Source organism: Mustela lutreola, chromosome 1, assembly GCF_030435805.1.
Source record: "Mustela lutreola isolate mMusLut2 chromosome 1, mMusLut2.pri, whole genome shotgun sequence".
Taxonomy (NCBI): Eukaryota; Metazoa; Chordata; class Mammalia; order Carnivora; family Mustelidae; genus Mustela; species Mustela lutreola.
The window spans coordinates 284,258,728-284,278,228 of record NC_081290.1 but is presented as its reverse complement, the minus strand read 5'-3'; the positions used below and the strand labels follow the sequence as shown (position 1 = coordinate 284,278,228).

General features: G+C 51.9%; 1 protein-coding gene across 1 annotated transcript; it reads right to left on the bottom strand.

Annotated features, from left to right (window-relative positions):
* Positions 1 to 2,965: 2,965 nt before the first annotated feature.
* BBS1 (Bardet-Biedl syndrome 1) lies at positions 2,966 to 19,317 on the bottom strand. The gene is made up of 17 exons (XM_059148335.1): positions 19,190 to 19,317; positions 18,771 to 18,847; positions 18,637 to 18,671; positions 15,207 to 15,479; positions 15,050 to 15,096; positions 14,870 to 14,908; positions 14,680 to 14,752; positions 12,527 to 12,658; positions 11,580 to 11,686; positions 10,149 to 10,269; positions 9,838 to 9,996; positions 8,440 to 8,509; positions 7,894 to 8,052; positions 5,330 to 5,463; positions 4,167 to 4,301; positions 3,396 to 3,482; positions 2,966 to 3,193 (listed from the first exon to the last, which is right to left on the bottom strand). The coding sequence occupies exons 1-17, from the start codon at positions 19,234 to 19,236 to the stop codon at positions 3,107 to 3,109; spliced, it is 1,782 nt and encodes a 593-aa protein (XP_059004318.1). The 5' UTR covers positions 19,237 to 19,317; the 3' UTR covers positions 2,966 to 3,106.
* Positions 19,318 to 19,501: the final 184 nt, after the last annotated feature.

The following is a 19,501-nucleotide window of genomic DNA, read 5'->3' as shown; positions in this document are numbered from 1 at the left end:
GAGCTTTTTCTTTTTCTTTTTTTTTTTTTTTTAAGGATTTTACTAGAGAGAGAGTGAAAGAGCTCAAGCAGGGGGAGGAACAAAGGGAGAGGGAGAAGCAGACTCCCTGCTGAGCAGGCAGCCCGATGTGGGGCTTGATCCCAGGACTCTGGAATCATGACCCAAGCTGAAGGCAGATGCTTAACCGACTGATCCACCCAGGTGCCTGGGAGAGAAAGAATCCTAAGCAGACTCCTTGCTCAGTGTGGAGTGCGACACAGGCAGGGCTCGCTGTCCGACCCTAAGATCGTGGCCTGAGTCAAAAATCAAGAGCTGGATGCTTAACCAACTGTGCCACCCAGGTGCCCTGAAGCATATTTTTAGAAGATTTTATTTATTTATTTGACAGAGATCACAAGTGGGCAGAGAGGCAGCAGAGACAGAGAGAGGGGGAAGCAGGCTCCCTGCTGAGCAGAGAGCCCAATGGGGGGCTCGATCCCAGGACCCTGGGATCATGACCTGAGCCGAAGGCAGAGGCTTTAACCCACTGAGCCACCCAGGCGCCCCACTGAAGCATATTTTTTAAAATAAATAGCTAATGGGGTGCCTGGCTGGCTCAGTCAGTGGAGCACATGACTCGATCTTGGAGTCGTGAATTCAAGCCTCACGTTGAACTCAGAGAAATTACTGAAAAAAAAAAAAAATAAAAGCTAAGAGAACTGAAAATGACTGTAGCAAGGGAGCAGTCGTGGGTAATGGGCAGAGGCTATTTTCTTGTAAACTAACTCCATAGTTCTATTTTTTAGAAAAATACTTTTTACAAAGATACCAACCCCCCTCATCCCCAATGTCGACAGCCTCCAGAAGCTCTGACTAGTGAGGGCCCTGGGTGGCACCACCGCCCTGGTTTCCTGCTGCTCCACCCGTCCACAGCGACACAGTTCGCACGGGTACGTCGTATCACATCACACAGACTCTCAAGAGGCGCTGGGCTTTGGAAGTTTCTCCACTTTCCTCATCATGAAAGAGCTACGAACAGAATCCAGATCAGACTTTCTGTTCCAAGTTCACACAGTCATCCCTTGATTGGGGTAGAAGAGAGTCTACGGTCACGTGGCCCAGCTCACAAACCCTGCGAAGAGCTAGCCCCGGCCCAGAGACGAGGGGCTCATTTCCTTCTAGGGCAGGTCTTTCCAACTCTGCTAAGCTCCCTCAGGAAGTTCTTCAGGTTAAGCTGAAATCCCTCCAACTGACCGTGACACTCCGTTTCTCTCTCCATTTCCGGGTAAACCGCCTGCTTGCTCCAGCCCTTGGCTCCATCTAGAGAGCCCTCACCGTTCGAATCCAACTGATCTATGTCTGCGGGCGGCCGGACTGTGCACAGAGGAGGGGGATGGGCTCTCTCTTTGGTCCAGACCTCATGCTTTCCCTTTTTCAAGTAGGCTTCACACCCAGCACGGATCCCAATGCGGGGACTGAACTCCCCACCCTGAGATCAAGAGTAAGATGCTCAACCGACTGAGCCACCCACGCACTGCCCCCCCCAACCAACTTGCTTCTCTTAACCTGGCCCCAGAATGCATTCCTTGGAAGGGTTAGGGGTGGGCTGTGAGCTGTGGACGCCAATCTCTCACTGGTGTCCTGGACACAGAGGCCACTGCCTGGGCACAGCAGTTAGGTTGGGGCCCTTGGTATCAAGGGCCAGAGCTCTACAGTTATCCTGTAAAATATCTCCTTTCTGCAATTGACTTATTTCCTCTAGAGGGGCTGCCCAACTCCCAGGATGCCAGAGCTAAATCTGCTCTAACTGCCTCCTTCTACATGTGGGGAAAGCACCCCGGAAGGGATCGGTTCCTTCCCACACACCTGAGATGTCTACCACATGCGAGGCTGCTCCTGGTCAGAGAGAGGAAGATCCAGGTCCTCAAGGGGCAGGGTCCTGGCCCACAAGTGGCTCGGGGTGGCCCTGTAGCACCAGCCTTGCAGAGGGCTGAGAGGTGGGCCAGGCAGACCGGCCAGGGCTCCAGGAGGCCCCGAGGGCCAGGACTATGCATCTCTGGTCCTTGTGGTCTAAACATGTGCCTTTCCTCAAGGTTAAGCCGCACTCCGCGCCTCCGGTCCATGCCTCCCCGGCTCATTCTCTCACCCTACCGCACTGCCCAGTGAACTTCCCACCTACATGACTGATCTGGGCTCCAGGGCACAGAAGAGCCTCCCGTGCTCTTCTGGGCTTCTGCCTCCCATGCACCTCCCCAGGACCCCAGAAACACCCGTGCACCCTAGCCCCACCTCTGCTCTAACTGAGCCTTCTTCTCCTGGGATGCCCTTTCTGGGCACAAACATCTGAATCAGGATAGCAGCTGTGTGGGCTCCAGAAGCCTGGTGGGGACGGCGGGGGTCGCTAGCTCTCTGCACGGGCCCTCTATGCCCTCCTGCCCCAGTTCCTCCCGTGGGTATTGTCATGAAGCATCACAGGCCTGAGACCTTCGTTGAGCCCAAATTTCTGGAAAGCCCCCTGCGGGGAGCCAGCCACTCCCTGGGCCCCCTGAACAGAAAGAGGAGGGCCCTTGTTCAGCTCACAAGGAGAGATCAGAGCAAGTGATTTGCCTGTAATCTGAGCTAGGTGTCAGTCAAGCCTCTAGAACCCCAGGCAGCAACAGGGGGCTCAGTCTTGCTCAAGAAAAAGCTTCTGATTATCCCAGGTCAGGCCGTAGCCAATTCTGGCCTCGACCTGCAGCCACACACGAGTCAATGTGTCTAAGGAAAGCAGCGAAGGAGAAGGCTGGGCCTATGCCCCTCCTCTCGCCTTTACCACTTCCGAGATCTTCCTTCAGCCCCGGGTGTGATTCTGGAGCAAAGCGGGGAGATGGAGGAGCGGCAGGTGTCCAGGGGGCAAATGCCTGGGATTTCCTGAGGGGAAGGAGCTGAGCCTCCTGGGGACTCACCGGCCTGCTTCTACAGGTCACCCAGCAGCCAGGGTGGGGAGAAACGAGACACATGGGAGAAGGAAACTGTAGCCCCAACACTGGGGAATGGGCCTGGGGCCACTCGCTCCGCCCAGCTCGGTGCAAGGAGCTGTACTTCCTGGTCCTGATTCCGCAGGGCTCTCTCAACACCAGTCCAGGGGTCAGGCGGCTGCCAGTCCCTCGCTCACGGGCATGTTGATATGGGCACTCAGCAGCGGTGCGCTCTGGCCTTCTCGAAGCACCAGCACCTACAGAGCAAGTGCCCGTGGCAGGAGGGGCAGGCCCCTTGTCCTCCCTGCTCCCTGCAAACCCAAGCCTGGCCTGGTCTGCATTGGCCCCTGTCACAGGCGACCAGGGCTCTGTCGAAGGGGACTGGGAGGCTGCAGATAGCCACCCTGACCCGGCCGCCACCCGGGGGCCTTGTCCACCTCGGTCTCACTGGCCACTTACCTTGATGATGTCTGAGATGCCCTTGTCACTGAGACTCTCCACAAAGGTCTCCAGCGGGTAGCTGAGTCCTGGCACCAGCAAGGGGACCTGAGTTTGGCGACACAGAGGGAAGGAGATCAGCCCTCGTGCGTGGACAGTGTTTGCCAGATTCCAGGGTGCTCTCACGCCTGCTACAGAAGCTGCGTTCGCTGTAGCCTGAATCTGGGGGGCAGCACGGGCAGGGCAGGGCAAGCCCCATTCACGGGGCATGGGGTTCAGGGAGGGGAGGAGATGCTCCAGGGCCACATGGATGTCCAGGATTAAACCCAGACCTCTTGACTCTCAACCAAGTCCCAAGGTCTTTCTTGGGTTCTGGTCCTCCCAACTTAGGGTCCAATCTGGACCTGCCGGGAAAGCAGGCCCCTCACTGTGGAAAAAAGTCTCCTTGGGGCAGAAAGAAGCTCCCATTCCCACTGCAGGTGTGGCTGCAGGGCAGGACGGGCTCGGGGATCCCAGCACTAACAGGTTTCCGAGAGAGGCACAGCTGGGAGCCCGAGTCTAGCGGTTCTCTCAGAACCTTCTGTGTGGCTCCCCGAAACCTCTCTCAGGCGGGAAGAAAAGCTGCAGGGCATGTCTTGGGCATCGCCCCCAGAGGCCTCTGCCTTGCCCCAGCCTGGTCTGCGGCTGCAGCGCCCGGGCAGCTCCCTCACCACCGATCTGTTTGGGTCTGCGGGCACCTCCCCAGGCCCCAGCCCGGTCTTTCTCACTCTGTGTCTCAGTGAGGCCCGGTACCTTGAAGAAGGCCCGGGGCAGAGCATAGAGCACCTCGTTGTACAGGAAGCAGACCAGCAGCCCCAGAATGGGCCGGGCTGCTGATGTGTTCTGCAGGTGAAGCGTGAGCTTAAAGGTGGGGCCCAGGCCCTGAACCTGTGGAGAAGGTGGAGTGGGTGGAGAAAGCCCTTAGAACCGGCAGCCCTGGGCGCTGGATCCCCCGTGCCCTGCGCTCCAGCTTTCTCACCAGTGTCCTCGAGTCACCTTTTCCCACCTGCTCTGACGCATGGTCCTGCCCTTCATCCAGGGCCCCTCAGGAGGCCGGCTCCTCTTTGTACGGGGACCAGCAAAGGCCCGGAGAGGGGAAAGGGCTTGGTGCAGGCCACTCAGTTGTCAGAGGCAGAGCTGGCCTGGGGACGGAAACCCCAGCTCCCACCTGTGGCCTCACCACCGCCCCTGCCCGTCTTCCCAGGCTGTCCCCACTGCCTGCTCTCGTCCTATGGTGGCCACAATGACTTCTTTTTCCTCCCTCTTAGCCTCAGTTGCTCTGCAGCCTGTTTCCCCCTCCCCCCAACTTCCTTTAGGGAGAGAGAAATCGGAAACCCGGTTGGGTCAGGCAGCACACCTCCGGGACCCACTGAGCCCTGGCCAGAGCCCAGATGACCTCGCGGTCACTTGTGTCGGAGTGCAGGGCTCCTCCTCCTGTGCCTGGGCCAGTCTCAGGACTTCCCCTTCCGGCACCAGTCAGTCCCGACACCTCAGGCTGCCCGCGGGTACTCGAATAAACCGCTTTGTTCCTCGTCGCCTGGCTGCGAGAGTTCCTCCAGTGCCGGGAAGAAATGTCCCTTAGTAGCCATTAATGTCCCTTCGCAAGCCACTACTTGCGAAGCCTGGCCCAAATCTAGGGCCTTGTGTGAGGCACAGCATGGGCCAAAGGAACTGGGGAGTCTGGCCCACTCTGCAGCCACTGAGGAAGAGGCAGCACAGCAGAGAGGAGAGAGGGCGCCCGCTTGAAGGAAGATCGAGACTTGGTCTCTGGGCCTTCGGGGCTGAGACGCAGGCACAAGGCCTCGTGGGCTCTGAATTGGCTCTGGGGCTGAGGGGTTCCTACTCACCCTTGACCTCTGTCCCTCCAGCCCTGAGGTGGCCTGACCCCCCCCCCCCCCACCGGGGTGTTCACTCACCACAGCGTGCAGCTTGAGGGGCTCCCGGGCCGTCACGGACACGGGGTTCAGGCTGGACTCGAGGGCCTGCACGTAGGCACGGGCGGCCCGGAGGCGCAGCAGGTAGAGGTCGGTCTGGAAGGCTCGGTGCATGGCTGAGGACAGGGACACAAAGGGCTGGTGCCAGAGGTCAGGAGGGAAGGAGGGGGCAGGGGTGGGGGAGAGGGGTCTCCCGCGTGGGCGGCCGCTCAGACACGCGAGGGGAAGGCCGCCTCTGCGCGCCAGGGAACGTGGGGAAAGGGAGGACAGAGATGACATGGCCTGGCCTCCCGGTGACACAGGGCGCTGTGGGCCACACGCGGCTCCCTCCTTCCTGACTTCCGACCACCGCGCTGCCCTCACGCACAATCCCGGTCTCCCCGACCGCGCCTGCGATTCTGCCCGAAGGGCTGGTGTCCTCTCGAGTCTCGCCCTCCATCCGCCTCCTCTGAGCAACCCTGACGTCCCACCGACACCTCACCCTCAGCACCGTGCAAACCCACCCACCAAGTCACCCAGGTCCTGCCCTCGAGGCTCGTCATTCGCCAAGGCTGGAGGCCTCTCCCTCAAAGCCGGCCCCGGAGTCCGCGCTCCCTCTCTTCCCGCTGGGAATCTTCCAGACTTCGCATGCTCGTTTCCCAGGCTGATTCTGCTCCTTTCCTTGTGTGCAGGGCCTTCTGCCGCTCAGAAGTTCTCTGTCTTTACGGTAGCCCACCATTAATCTTTCCTTTCTCCTCTGGTGCTTTTATAATTTATTTTAGTCTACCCAGAATCAATGTGTTTGGTTTGAAGTAGAGTTCTGTTTGGTTTTTCTAGAACCAAATTGTCCTAATCATACTTTTTGGACAGTCTCTCCTCTCCCCACTACTCTAAAACAACACCTTTAACATATATGGACCTTCCACTTGGAGGAGGGTCCGTTTTTGGACTTTCTAGATGTGGCCCGGATCGGCGACAGTTCCCGTAGTCCCACCACTGCCGATTCCTACAGCCTCACAGATCATTCTCCTGACGGCCAGGTCCCCTCATTCTTTAACTCCCCCCTCCCCCTGCCAATTCTTAGATTTACTCTTAAAATCAACTGGTCAGGGGTGCCTGGGTGGCTCAGAGGTTAAGCCTCAGCCTTCAGCTCAGGTCATGATCATAGGATCGAGCCCCGCATCGGCCTCTCTGCTCGGCAGGGAGCCTACTTCCGTGTCTCTCTCTCTGCCTGCCTCTCTGCCTACTTGTGATCTCTTTCTGTCAAATAAATAATAAAAATAAAATTAAAAAAAAAATTAACTGGTCAAGTCCTCAGAGTAAACCCTATTGGGATTTGCCCTGTAACATCGCTATGTTCCTAGATTAATTTTAGAAGCTATTAATCAACAGCTTTAGGCATCAGGTCCTGCTACCCTGAGCCTTGCGAAGTCTCATCATTGAAATATTCCGGTAGTCTTTTATGTCCTGGAGAGTTTTGTAACTTTCTTTCTTAGACTGCCATTTTCTTGTTAAGTTTATTTCTATGGGTTTTGTTGCTATTGTGAATGGAAACTCTGCATTATATTTTCTGAATGGTTACTGTTGGTATAGACCAAATTACTGATTTTTTGGTATATTTTACACTTGGTTACCTTACAGAACTTCCTAATTATTTCTCAAATGTTTCAACTGCTTCTCTTGGATTCTCTAGGCTGTAATAGCCTGCTAGCTCTTTTATCCTCTAATTTCTCCCTTAAAAGTATAAGCAAGGTCCCTTTATGAGACAGAGCTGGCTGAGTTACTGTATTTTTCTGTTTGACATCCTTCCCAGCCCCCACTACCTAGAATCGTCCAAATATCTTAGCTCTGCACTCCAGGCCCCTCGGAGTCTGCTCTGACCTGCCTTGCCAGCCTCTGCTCTGGTCACCTTCTGCTTGGGTCGCCTTCCTGCACGGCGCCTGGGACTACATGCAGACACTCCTTGGATCCAGGTAGCGTCCTGTGCCTGAATCGCCCTTACCCACCCCTTTCTGGTGGGTGGACTTGTAATCATTTCAGGGTGAAGTCCAACGTCAGCTCTCTCTGAAGCCTCTCCCAGGCTCCCAGGCCAACTCCCTCACTCCTGTGAGCCCCACCAGAGACCTCTCCTATACCTCCCATGCAGCATGAAATTAGCAAGGCGGACAGAGCTCCTTGGGTCGGGCCTAGCCTATTTCAAGGCACTGGCAGACGCTGGGCATAATCCCAGGTATTGGATGAATGGAAGAATGATGCTAGAGCAGGGAAAAACCGAATAGGAAAAGGAAGAACCCTGGTCCAGTTCTACCTCTCTCGTAAGAATTCCTGCATCTGGAAGCAACTGTTTTCTCTTCCGCATTGATAAGGCGCAAGCCTTCACCCCCGACATCGTCCACCTGGAGGGAGGTACTGCAGACAGGCTGCACCTCCTAGGCTCTCTCTGTGCTTCCAGAGACCTGCCTGGCTGCCCACGTCTCCCAGGGCTTAGGGCACCCAGGTGGGTTCACTGTTTCTTGCTGCTTCAGAGCCACGAAGAAGGATGAGAAAAGACCTAGTCTGAGTCTCACCGGTGCCAGCCTCCCGCTCTCGCAGTGTCTGATCCACATAAAGCCGGGTCTTTCGGGGCACACTGAGTTTCATCGCCTGGGCTGGTGGGGGGCCCACCTCACCTCCTGCTTCCACAAACACTGCCGTACGCTTCAGGATCTTGATGATCAGGCCACCGCCTGGGGACATGGACACACAGGAACAGGTCTATCCTTCCTAGTTCTACCCAACCTTCCCGGCCTGTCCTCCCCAAGCAATCTGCCTCAGATAGAGCCATTTCTGTCCACATCTGTTTTCCTGCTGAGATTCTGGGTTTCTAGAAGTAATACAGTGTGTCTTAACAGTGTCTTTTCATTCATTCATTCAGCAGTTACTTATGGACTGCGATGTTCCTGGCATTGTGTAGGCTCTGGGGAGACTGGGGGTTGCTGGAGACACTGTGTCTGCAGGCCTTGCTTCCAAACGCAGGCCTGGCTGGGCGTCACAGCCACCTCTTCCTTCCCAGGATCTGGCCCATCACCTTGGCGCCTAACTCTAAAACCCCTGCCCGGCCTGAGTCCGCTCACCCCGTGTAGTCATGATGAGGGTGTTGTCTTCCCGCCCGTAGCGGCCGAAGCAAAGGCTGGTCACTGCATCCTAGGATGGAGACACCAGCGTTTGGGGGGGAAGATAGCTTGGAGAGGAGAGCAAGACTGGAGTGGGGTGATAAGGCCGGGAGACCCCAGATATGAGATAATAAAGAGATGTCCGGTAAGGCCTGGGGCAATGAGGCCTCCCAAATAAGCCTTGTATTTCTCACTGCCTTTCAACCTCACTGCCGCAGCCACGGTTCCAGAATAAACGTCACTGCGCTTCTGGGGTCAGCTTTCTAATAGGCCCCCAGCCTAGTGTTTCTCCCCAGGCTGTCCTTCACACTGCTGCCTTTCAAAAATGTGATCGTGTCTATTTTCTGCCAGAAAACTTCCAGTGGCTTTTATGCTTCCCGTTAGAACAATCCAAGGCTTTCCGCATCTGACTCCAACCTGCCTTTTCTGTTCTCCTCTACCATTCCCCCAAACGCCCCCCCCCCCCCCCCCCCCCGTCTCCCAACAGCCTGCGGTCCAAACCAGCTGCTTTCAAACTTGACACTGTGACGTAGGACACTTTATATATATCTATGTGCAAGTTCACATGTGATATACTCTGAGCTTTCTTTCTTCTGCTGCTGGTTGTGACCCATTAAATGAGTCGAATAAGTCACAACTCAGTGTTTGAAAAACTCTGGTCCAAACTCATCAAACCACCTGGATTCCTTGATCAAAAATACTTATACCTCTCAGCCTTTGCTCATGCTGTTTCTGGTCTAGAAGTTTCTTCCTCCATGTACCCACTTGCCAAACTGTTTTGAGGCCCAGCAGAACTGTCACTCGCTCTGGGAAATGACTTGCGAGTTCCACCCCATGCTCCCCCACCACCCCAGTCACCAGGTCCCCTGAGCTCTGTCAGTCCTCTGCTTGGCTTTAGTCTTGCTTATATTTGAATTAGCTGTGTCTCTGGTTGGCTGTCACCTCAGATTATAAATTCCCCGAAGGCAGGATTTAGACATCATTTTATCCCCAGAATACAGTGAGTTATGCTTATGAGATGCTCAACAAATGTTTCTGAAATACATCAAGGGACACCTGGGTGGCTCTGTTGGTTAAGCATCTGCCTTTGGCTCAGGCCATCATCTTGGGGTCCTGAGATCGAGCTCCATATCAGTCTCCCTACTCAGCGGGGCATCTGCTTCTCCCTCTCCCTCTGCCTGCCTCCCTATGACCCCTGCCTCTGCTCATGCTCATGCTTTTTTTCTCTCCAATAAATAAATAAAATCCTTAAAAAAAAAATGCATCAAAAGTCAAGGTCATCAGGTGGAGAAGGATCAGGAGAGGCAGCCAAGAAGCCCCAGAGGTGGGAAGCAGGGCCAAGAGGAGTGAGCAGCTCACCGGGGTGCGGATGACATTCAGCAGGGCCTTATCATGGTAAATGCGGACTTCTCCATTGGCCAGCCCAGCCATGACGGCCTGCAGGCCCCGCGAGCGCTGCTCTAGGAGGTTCATGGTCAAGATGGCTGCTGGCATCTGCACTGTCCACAGCTTCTTACCCTGGGAGGGAAGAGCTTCTTAACTTGGGAGGGTTCAGGGCACGGCGTGGAAAGAAGGGGCGGCTGGAGTTGCAGGGACAGGGACACCAGAAGGAAGCGCTTGCCGAAGGGGAACCAGGGAGACATACGTGGACGGGGTGGGGAAAGCCACACCTTGTGGGTGAAGCCATGCAGGCTCTCTTGGGTGCTGCCCACCACCAGGACCTTGTGTACCCGGACGAGCCCCACAGGCTGGGCACTCAGCTCGATGCAGTACTTGGGGCGTGTGGAGTCTCTGTGGGATAAAGACACACTCTCCAAGCCCCAGAGGAACCTTCCCTCTTTCCCTGGCAGCCCTCCTCTTTCTAAGCCTCACAAACTATCCCAGAAGGAACCTTGGCCCCAAAGTAGATGACCGTAGTATTATTTCCACCTTTACCACTTAGCTCCTGTGTGACCTTGGATCACATAAAGTGTGTTTTCTTTCCCGGTCTCCCTGCTGCCTTCATTGCAGTGATCTGTGTGAGAACCTGGCCTTGAACAGTTTACCGTGAGTGGACCTTAGGCTAGATGAGGTGCTAGAGGAGGCAGTTCACCAACTCATCAGAAATGCATGCGAAGTCTGCTCTGTGTAAAATGCCCTGTTTTCGGTTTCCTGGCTTCTGAATCTTAGTTTCTCTTATCCAGAAAGAAGGGGTAATTCCAGCCAACCAATCACAGGCTATGGCTCCCCTTTCTTCATCACCAAGTCTGATGATCATATCCCATCTGAGAGCCTCCCTCTGGTCTCTGGCCTCCTTCCAATCTACTCTCCAGCCAGCAGAGCAATCTCTTAAAAATATAAATGGCTCGCGTCATTCTTCTGATTAAAACCCCATAATAGTTTTCAAATTCTAAATCCGTAGCATGTCCTAGCAGGGCCATGCACGAGTCAGACCTGGTCTCCACGCACCTCCTTGCCCGTCAAGCTTCAGGAGCGCACACCAGTATCTTTCCCATCCTGCGTTTGCTCAAGTTTTCTCTGCCTACAACACTTCTTCCCCACTTTTCGAACACGTGGCTCCTTCTTAACCTTCCACGTTATCTCCGCAGACGGGTGCTCACCGATCACCCTGGCCCCGCTATTTCTTCCCCCTGAGCTTGTATTTTTCCTCCAAAGCACGCAGGGACTCCATTTATACCGTTTAACAATACATCAATACATCCCTGATGCCTTACATAATGCTTAATACAGAGTGGGTGCTCAAAGATATTTCTGGAATTGGAAGACGAATGTTGTAAGGAATATCAACCTAGTGCATAAAGACACGTTCCATACCTATAAAGCCAGACGGCAACAGGAGGCTATTTCTACTTCTTCCCATCTCTGGCGGTACGTCTCATGTGTTATAGCTGCCCTGCCCAGTCTCTCACTTCGCCAGTCCCCATCACACAAGCCTCCAGATGGCCCCCTACGCACATGAGCTCAGCCTTCTCTGTCAAGTTCCCAGCTGGGGAGCTGCAATGGAAAGAGCTTTTCCACTCCCGAATACCAGCTCCAAAGCCCCTAAAACCACCGGGGTTCTGAGATGCTCCTCCTGGCCCCAGAGACCACGATGCAGCTACCTTCTCAGGATATAGATGTTCCCGTTGCGGCAGGCGGCGGCGAGCCGGAACTCCACATCGAATTGGCCAGAAACCTCCAGGAAGACGGGCACGCTGGGTAGGCTCATCTGCAAAGGAGAGGCTCAAACATTCCAGTTTTCCTGGCGCTCCTGTCCTTCCTCACCTTGAAATAACTCCTCTGAGTGGGTTCCTTGTCCTAATTCCCAAACTCCTCAGTCACCGTGGGTCAGTTTAAGCTTATTCAGTTTTTCTGGAGGGAAACTCGGCAACATGCAGCAAAAGCTTTCAAGTCTATCCCCTTTGATGAAACACTGCCACTTCTAGGAATGTATCCTAAAGAAATATTTAGATGAGGATGCACAGAAATCTTTAGAAAAAAAGGAGGGGGTACCCAGGTGGCTCAGTCATTAAGCGTCTGCCTTCGGCTCAAGTCATGATCCCAGGACTCTGGGATGGAGCCCCATGTCACTACCTGCTCAGCAGGGAGCCTGCTTCTCCCTCTCCCTCTGCCCCTCCTCCAGCTTGTTCTCTCTCTCTCACTCGCTCACCCTCTATCTATCAAATAAATAAATTCTTTTAAAAATCTTTAAAAAATGGCTGGTTTGGTTTTATATATACATATGGACAGACATTGATGGGCTACCATTATGTGAAAAGAGGTTACACGATCCTCTACCACTAAGTCATTTTTGTAAAAAAAATGTATTTATAGGTTATATATCTGTGTCGCAATATGAAATTTCTGGAAAGACATACCAATACTTTAATAGTAGATTCTGTGGGTGGTGGTATTTTCTTGGACGTGTATTTTTTTCTTAATGCTTATCTATATTTTATGTTTTCTACAACATGTATTACCAAGAACTACGGGCAGGAGATGTGGGGGAACAGAGGGAGGGAACGCAGCCTGGGCCTCAGCTGTGCCCAGGGCCAGGCCCCACACTGACCTTGGTCAAAATGGTGAAGGCCTCCGGGTCCAGTACCAGGAGCTCCTTGTTCTCGGTGCCCAGCACCAGGCAGGACACAGCATCTTCGTCGGCCAGGTTCTTCTTTAAGGTGGTCATGGTGGTGATGACTGTCTGCAGGAGGCCTTCAGGAGTCACCCAGGGGATCCCCAAACGCCATCCCCACAGACACCCCCAGAATACCAAAGGAGGGAAGAAAGAAGGCAAAGGAGGAGGAAGAGCACCAGAGACGGGATGGACGTTTCACGCGCAAAAGCGTTAATTGCGACAAATCTAATTTTCTAAAAAAGAGGCTTGTTTAAGTCAATTACAAATTTCCATTTGATCAAAAACCATGTAGTGACTTTAAAAATCACATTTTAGGGGTGCCTGGGTGGCTCGGTGGGTTAAAGCCTCTGCCTTCGGCTCAGGTCATGATCCCAGGGTCCTGGGATTGAGCCCCGAGTCGGGCTCTCTGCTCCTCGGGGAGCCTGCTTCCTCCTTTCTCTCTGCCTGCCTGTGATCTCTGTCTGTCAAATAAATAAATAAAATCTTTTTAAAAAATAAGTAAAAAATAAAAGTAAAAATCACATTTTAAAGGAAGATCCAATGACAACCAGAACATTTCTAATGTACTAAGAGAGAAAAATAGGTAAAGCGTTATGTTAGTATAATCCTAGTTTAGAAAATATCTGAATAAAAAACCATGCCGGAAGGCTAAACTCATAAATACAAAAACTGGTTATCTCTGGACAATGAAATCACAGGTGATGTTTAATTCTTCATTGTGCCCTTCTAGAATTTCTACAGTGTGCACATGTTCCTTTTGTGATTGCGATTGGAGAAAAACAAAAGAAAGAGGATGGTCCCTTTTTTAGGAATTTCTCCTATGAAAATAATCTAGCGGGACCAAAATACCTCTTTTGTAAGATAAAACTGCTCATTGTGTGATTATCTTTAAGATTAAAAAAGAGGAATCATTCTAATGCCTGGTGGAAAAAGAAAGGTTATAGAAATGTGGGTAGTAACGGCGCCCAATTATATAATCATGACATATACATCTTGGAAAGATTTCTTCCCTCCCCCAAACTGCATCTTTTAAGCAATAATTAATTTATTTCATGATTTTGTAAGTGCTCAAAGATATTGGTAACTGTGGATCCAAGCTGCTGGTCGGCAGGAGAGAACAGCGTTGGTCTAAGGCTTGCCAAAAACTAACGCATGCATTGGTCCATGCGTTTGGTTCGAGTGGCTTCTACAGAAGGGGAGGGTTCTCATGAGGCTTTCTAAACCACAGAGAGCAGCTCTGGAACTGGACTGAAGGTCAGCCCCTAGGTCAGTAACCACCAGACTTTCATGAACACGTTCACCAATAAAACCATTAAAATCATAACTAAGAAAAACATGAAGTGAATAAAAGGGATACATTTCTTATCTAGTATACATGAATAGTTCCATAAACTAGGAGTGGAATAATTAATAATCAATTAAATAATTAAGGGACCATTAAGAATAGAGTTCTGGGGGCGCCTGGGTGGCTCAGTGGGTTAAAGCCTCTGCCTTCGGCTCGGGTCATGATCCCAGGGTCCTGGGATCGAGCCCCGAATCAGGCTCTTTGCTCAGCAGGGAGCCTGCTTCCTCCCCTCTCTCTCTGCCTGCCTCTTTGCCTACTTGTGATCTCTGTCAAATAAAATAAATAAAATCTTAAAAAAAAAAAAAATAGAGTTCTTAAAGACTATTTAAATGCTCAAGATACACTGTTATGTACTCAAGGGAAGCAAATTATAAAGCATATTTATGAAGAAAATGTACCCAAATAGTAAGAACGAAGACCTCTGGGTGGTGAGATTATAGTCATTTATACTTCTCCTTTATACTTCTCTTTATTCGCTAATGAAAACATATTACCTTTACTCTTAAGACAAGAGAAGGGATGTAAAGTTATGCAACTATATATCAATTCAAAGCTGCCACTGTCAACCGGACACGGAGAGGCGCCGCAGCTTTGTGACCGTATACGTGTGCCACAGGCCGGAAAGGAAACTGCAGAGCGATCTGAGTCGCGTTTGGTTGCAGAATCTACCACTGATGTTACATTGTCTTTTAAAAACTGTCCATATTTTTTTAGAGGGAAATCAAAAGAGAAGGGACGTTACCTGCCGCTTAATGGACTTGGACTTGTGCTGGCTCACGAATGCCTCCATTTCACTCAGCTCCAGCTGTAAAAACCTGTACGCAAAGAGAACTGGCAGGTGCATGGCCTGGGCTACTTTCCTCCACAGGCCACTCCTCAGCCACCCCTCCCCCCGGAGCCTCGGGAGCCCTGACCCCCCACAGGGCCCTTACCTGAGGGACTGTACAGACAAAGGCACCTCTGCCTTCTCCCTGAAAGGAGAGGGGCAACCATGGCCGATTTAGCGGAGGAACAGGACCCTGGGGGTCAGACGGAGAGCACGGGGATGAAGGAGAGGGGCTGGGGGCTGCGGGAGGGGTGGGAGGCATATGAAGGGGTGAGTGGGCTCTCACCGGATGCCTTCCAGCATCTCCTTCAGGGTCAAGGGGTCAATCCGGTCCTACGACAGCAAGGAAGAAAGGTAAGCCTGTGAGCTCCAGAGTCAGGCAGGGAATGAGGACTCAGTGGCTGCCTTTTTGCCTTCCTCTTCCCACCGCTGACATCACTTACCTCCTTGGCCTGGTTCCAAAGATCTTGCTCCAGGGGGTTTGGAGGCAGCTGGGGCAGGCTGAACTTGAAGTAGGGCCTAAGATTCTTATATACATACACACAAGGGCCTGAAGCGAGTGCTAGAGCGGGCGTCCGGGGCTCGTGTTGCTCCATGAGGAAGGTGGCGGCCGCAGCTGGCAGTGCAGGTAGAGGACTTTCAGTCAGCACTGCGGGTCCCTTGAGCACCTTCAGGCGGGGGTGCTGCCCACCGGGGCCAAGGTCCCCCACCACCAGCTGTAGAAAGAGGCTGGCTTATTCCAGGCTCAAGATCTAAAGACCCCTCCACTGACTCCCTTCTTAGGCTTAGACTTGTTTTATTTTTTATTTATTTTTTTTTTTAAAGATTTTATTTCTTTATTTGACAGAGAGAAATCACAAGTAGATGGAGAGGCAGGCAGAGAGAGAGGAGGAAGCAGGCTCCCCGCTGAGCAGAGAGCCCGATGCAGGACTCGATCCCAGAACCCTGAGATCATGACCTGAGCTGAAGGCACCGGCTTAACCCACTGAGCCACCCAGGCGCCCTAGACTTGTTTTATTTTATTTTATTTATTTATTAGATTTTAAAAATGTTTTTGGGCTTAGCCTTTTTACTGGTGCACATTCATTCACTCACACACCAGTGTGCCAAGTCAGGGGCAAGGAGATTTTGTAATAAGGCTTGCAAGACGTGTGACCTTGGGAAAGCTGATTAAACTCACTGAGCCTCAGTCTTCCCACCCGCAGGAGGGGACTATCTACCTCATGACGCTTGCAGTGAAAATCAAACGAGGTAATGAATTACGGAGCCTGGTGAGTGCTAGTGAGGAGGGGGTGGCAGACAATGTTTTCATTATTCATTCAGCAAACATTTCTTCAGAGTCTGTTCCACGCCAGGCACTATTCTGGACAGTGGAGGGTGGCTGAAGTCAGTGGGGTGCTGGAAACTCCTATCTGGGCCTCTGAGGCCTGGTTTCCAGATGGGAACCGAGCCAAGGAAACACAAGCACGCACGCAGAGTACGATGTGCTGTGTGGACAGACAGGAGACTCCAGCTCCTCGGCCTCTCTTTTCCACCTTCTAATCCACCGTCCAAGCCACTGTGGCTGCCACGCAAGCCCATTCTCTCGAGTGAGGCTTTCAAGGCCTCTTCGATCTGGTTTCCAGCTGCTTTTCCATCACCTTGCCATCCATGCTAAGCTCCAGCCAGAATGCGGGCTGCCACAGAATGGCTCGATTCTGACAATGCTCAGTGTGCCAGGAGCCATGCCAGGAACCCCATGCATCCTTTCATTTAATCCTTTCAACGATTTATGAGACAGATGCTGTAATTAGCCCCATTTCGCAGATGGGGAAGCTGTGGCTCAGAGATGGTAGGTAAAAGTCACTCACGTAAGTGGTAGAGCTGGGACCAGACTCTAGGTTTGTCCCAATCAGTGGTCTTAACTACTATTTTATATTGGTTTCCACTTTCCAACTCCAAATGTACTCTTTCCAAATATGCTACAAACTTCTAAGCCTCTGTGCCTCCGCTTGTTCTGTTCCTCTGACTGAAATGCTTTCCCCTCCTTCCCTCCATACCTTCTTCATCCATTTCACTCATTCTTCAATACCCAGTTCACTTATCACTGCCCCCTGTCACCTCCACACAGATCTCACCATTCTCTCCCTGCTGCTCCCATCCTTTCCATATTTTTGATTTCAGCATCCACTCGTTTACTCCACAAATATTTACTGAGGACCTAATGTGTGCCAGGCACTAGGGCAGATGCTGGGAATCAACAAACTAACCATTAAAAAAGTGATTACACAAAAGCAGCTTATGTTTCATGCTAGTTATTGAGGCTGCGATTTCTCTATACACCCAGTGCCAAGCAATCAGTCACTATTATTATCTTGATATTGACCAATCAGTCAATATCATGGGTAAACTGAAGCCAGTGTCATATCTCCTCCTGACAATGTACTGATTCATTTCTTAGTTTAGTGTCTGTACAACGTGTGACACAAAATTGGGGTTCGCTGGACGCTTGCCAAATTGCAGAATGCTTTATGGACTGGAATTTGGAGGCAAAAGTCCACCGAATTCTACTGTATTCGCCATGAAGGATGTGATTCCAGAGCTATCTTCTTACAGCCCAAACAGCATGCCCACTGTGGGTTCACTGCCCACCACTGAGCAACAGTGGAATAAACACATGACCGGGAATGTGACAGGCCCAGGTCTGCCACTTTTTACAAATTCACTAAGTTTACTTATCCTCTCTGAATCCATTTTCCCATTAACAAATTGGGAACAAATAATATCTATGTATGGGAAAATGCTCAAAGAGGGTCTAGCCCGGGAAGGGATACTAAAATAGGTTAACTTCCTTTCTTTATGCCCCAAATATTTCACAATCTTAAAAAAACCAAAAAAACAAAAAAACCTGTACCTTTAATTTTTAAAGTAATTAACATTTCATTTATCTTTTTTTTATATTTAAAGATTTCATTTATTTATTTGACAGAGATCACAAGTAGGCAGAGAGGCAGGCAGAGAGAGAGGGGGAGGCAGACTCCCTGCTGAGCAGAGAGCCCCATGCGGGACTCGATCCCAGGACCCCGGGATCATGACCTGAGCTGAAGGCAGAGGCTTAACCCACTGAGCCACCCAGGCACCCTTATCTTTATGTTTTATTTTTTTATTTTTTATTTATTTATTTATTTATTTATTTATTTATTTGACAGAGAGAGATCACAAGTAGACAGAGAGGCAGGCAGAGAGAGAGAGAGAGGAGGAAGCAGGCTCCCTGCTGAGCAAAGAGCCCGATGTGGGGCTCGATCCCAGGACCCTGAGATCACGACCTGAGCCGAAGGCAGCGGCTTAACCCACTGAGCCACCCAGGCGCCCCTATCTTTATGTTTTAAATTAAACTTAAAATTTGACCTTTTTATTATGGAAGGATTCAGACAAATACAAAAGCAGAGAGACTCATGTAAGTGAACCTCCAAATACCCAGCTTTCAGCTTCAACAATTATCAGCTCATGGCTAATCCTAAAATCTATGCTCTTTCAATAAACATAAAACTCCCACTTTCCTCTCTTCTCCTTTCTCTCCAGATTCCAATGCCACACCCCCAACCAAGGGATGTGCCCTTCCAGCAAAGAATTACAAGTCAACGAGATTAAGAGGCTTTGTCTTAGTAGAATCCCCAACGGCATTTTGTTCTGCTTTCCTTTGTGCAGTCCACTATGAAATCAACAGGTTCTCTGGACTATCCACATAAAAATAACATTGCACACTAAATGTACTTTTTCAGTGTACACTTGGGTTCCAGATTATGCTGAACTCTTCTGGAGCCATCAGGAAATGTCAGTTCTCACGCTCCCCCACGCCCCCCCTTCTCTTTCTTCCCGGGGTCAGGTGCTTACCTTGTACTCCCCATCCCCGTGCAAATCTGCCAGCGCTGGAAAACACAAAAGGGCCATAAGCCAAAGTTTCCCAATCCCTGAGACTTCGCTACAGAGCCGTTATTCCGCTCCATCTCCTGGTCGCAGAGACTCACCCAAGCAGGCGGAAAAGGTATGGATGTTGGCCATGGGGTCGTAGTGTGCGTCCAGCCATTTCGAACTTGCCTCGTTGCTGCGACAGGAGGGGAAAGAGGTGGCGGCTGAGTCCCAAGGGAGGGGAAAAAACACTTTGCGGGATCTAGTCTCTGAGCGTGAGGTGTGCAGGGGGCTCTGAAATGGGGGTACAGACGCCTGAGGCCAAGTCCAGGCTCCTCCAGAGACTCACTGAGTGACCTCGAGTCACTCACACAAGCACATTCATTCACTCCTCGGGGCTCAGTTTCCCTATTGGTTCCCTAAGATCCCTTCAAGGGCTGCCAGCGCTTTTCGAGAAGCGAAGGAGCCCAGATCCCGGGGTCCAAGCTCCCCTCTTTACATCTGTAGGAAAGGCGGCCTCGAGGACCCCGGCCTTCACCTCTCAGCTCGGCCGCTGTCGGAATCCGACGAAGACGCAGCAGCCATCTTTGCAGGCGTCGCCTTGGTAACCGGCTCCGGCCAGCCGCCGCGCAACGCCCAAAAGCGCCCGGGCTCTGGGAAGTGCGCTGGGAGGAGCACGTTCAAAGGTTCCGGGCGCTCGGCTTTCCTGCCCAGGTCTGAGAGGCCACCAGGCAGGCGGGGAATGCCGGCCTCTTAGCTGGTTGAGCCGGCTGAGGCGCAATCCCTCATCCCAGATCGTATGGTTTCTCTCTGCTCCTTCCCAGCTGGAACCGCTGGGCCCTGCGATCTC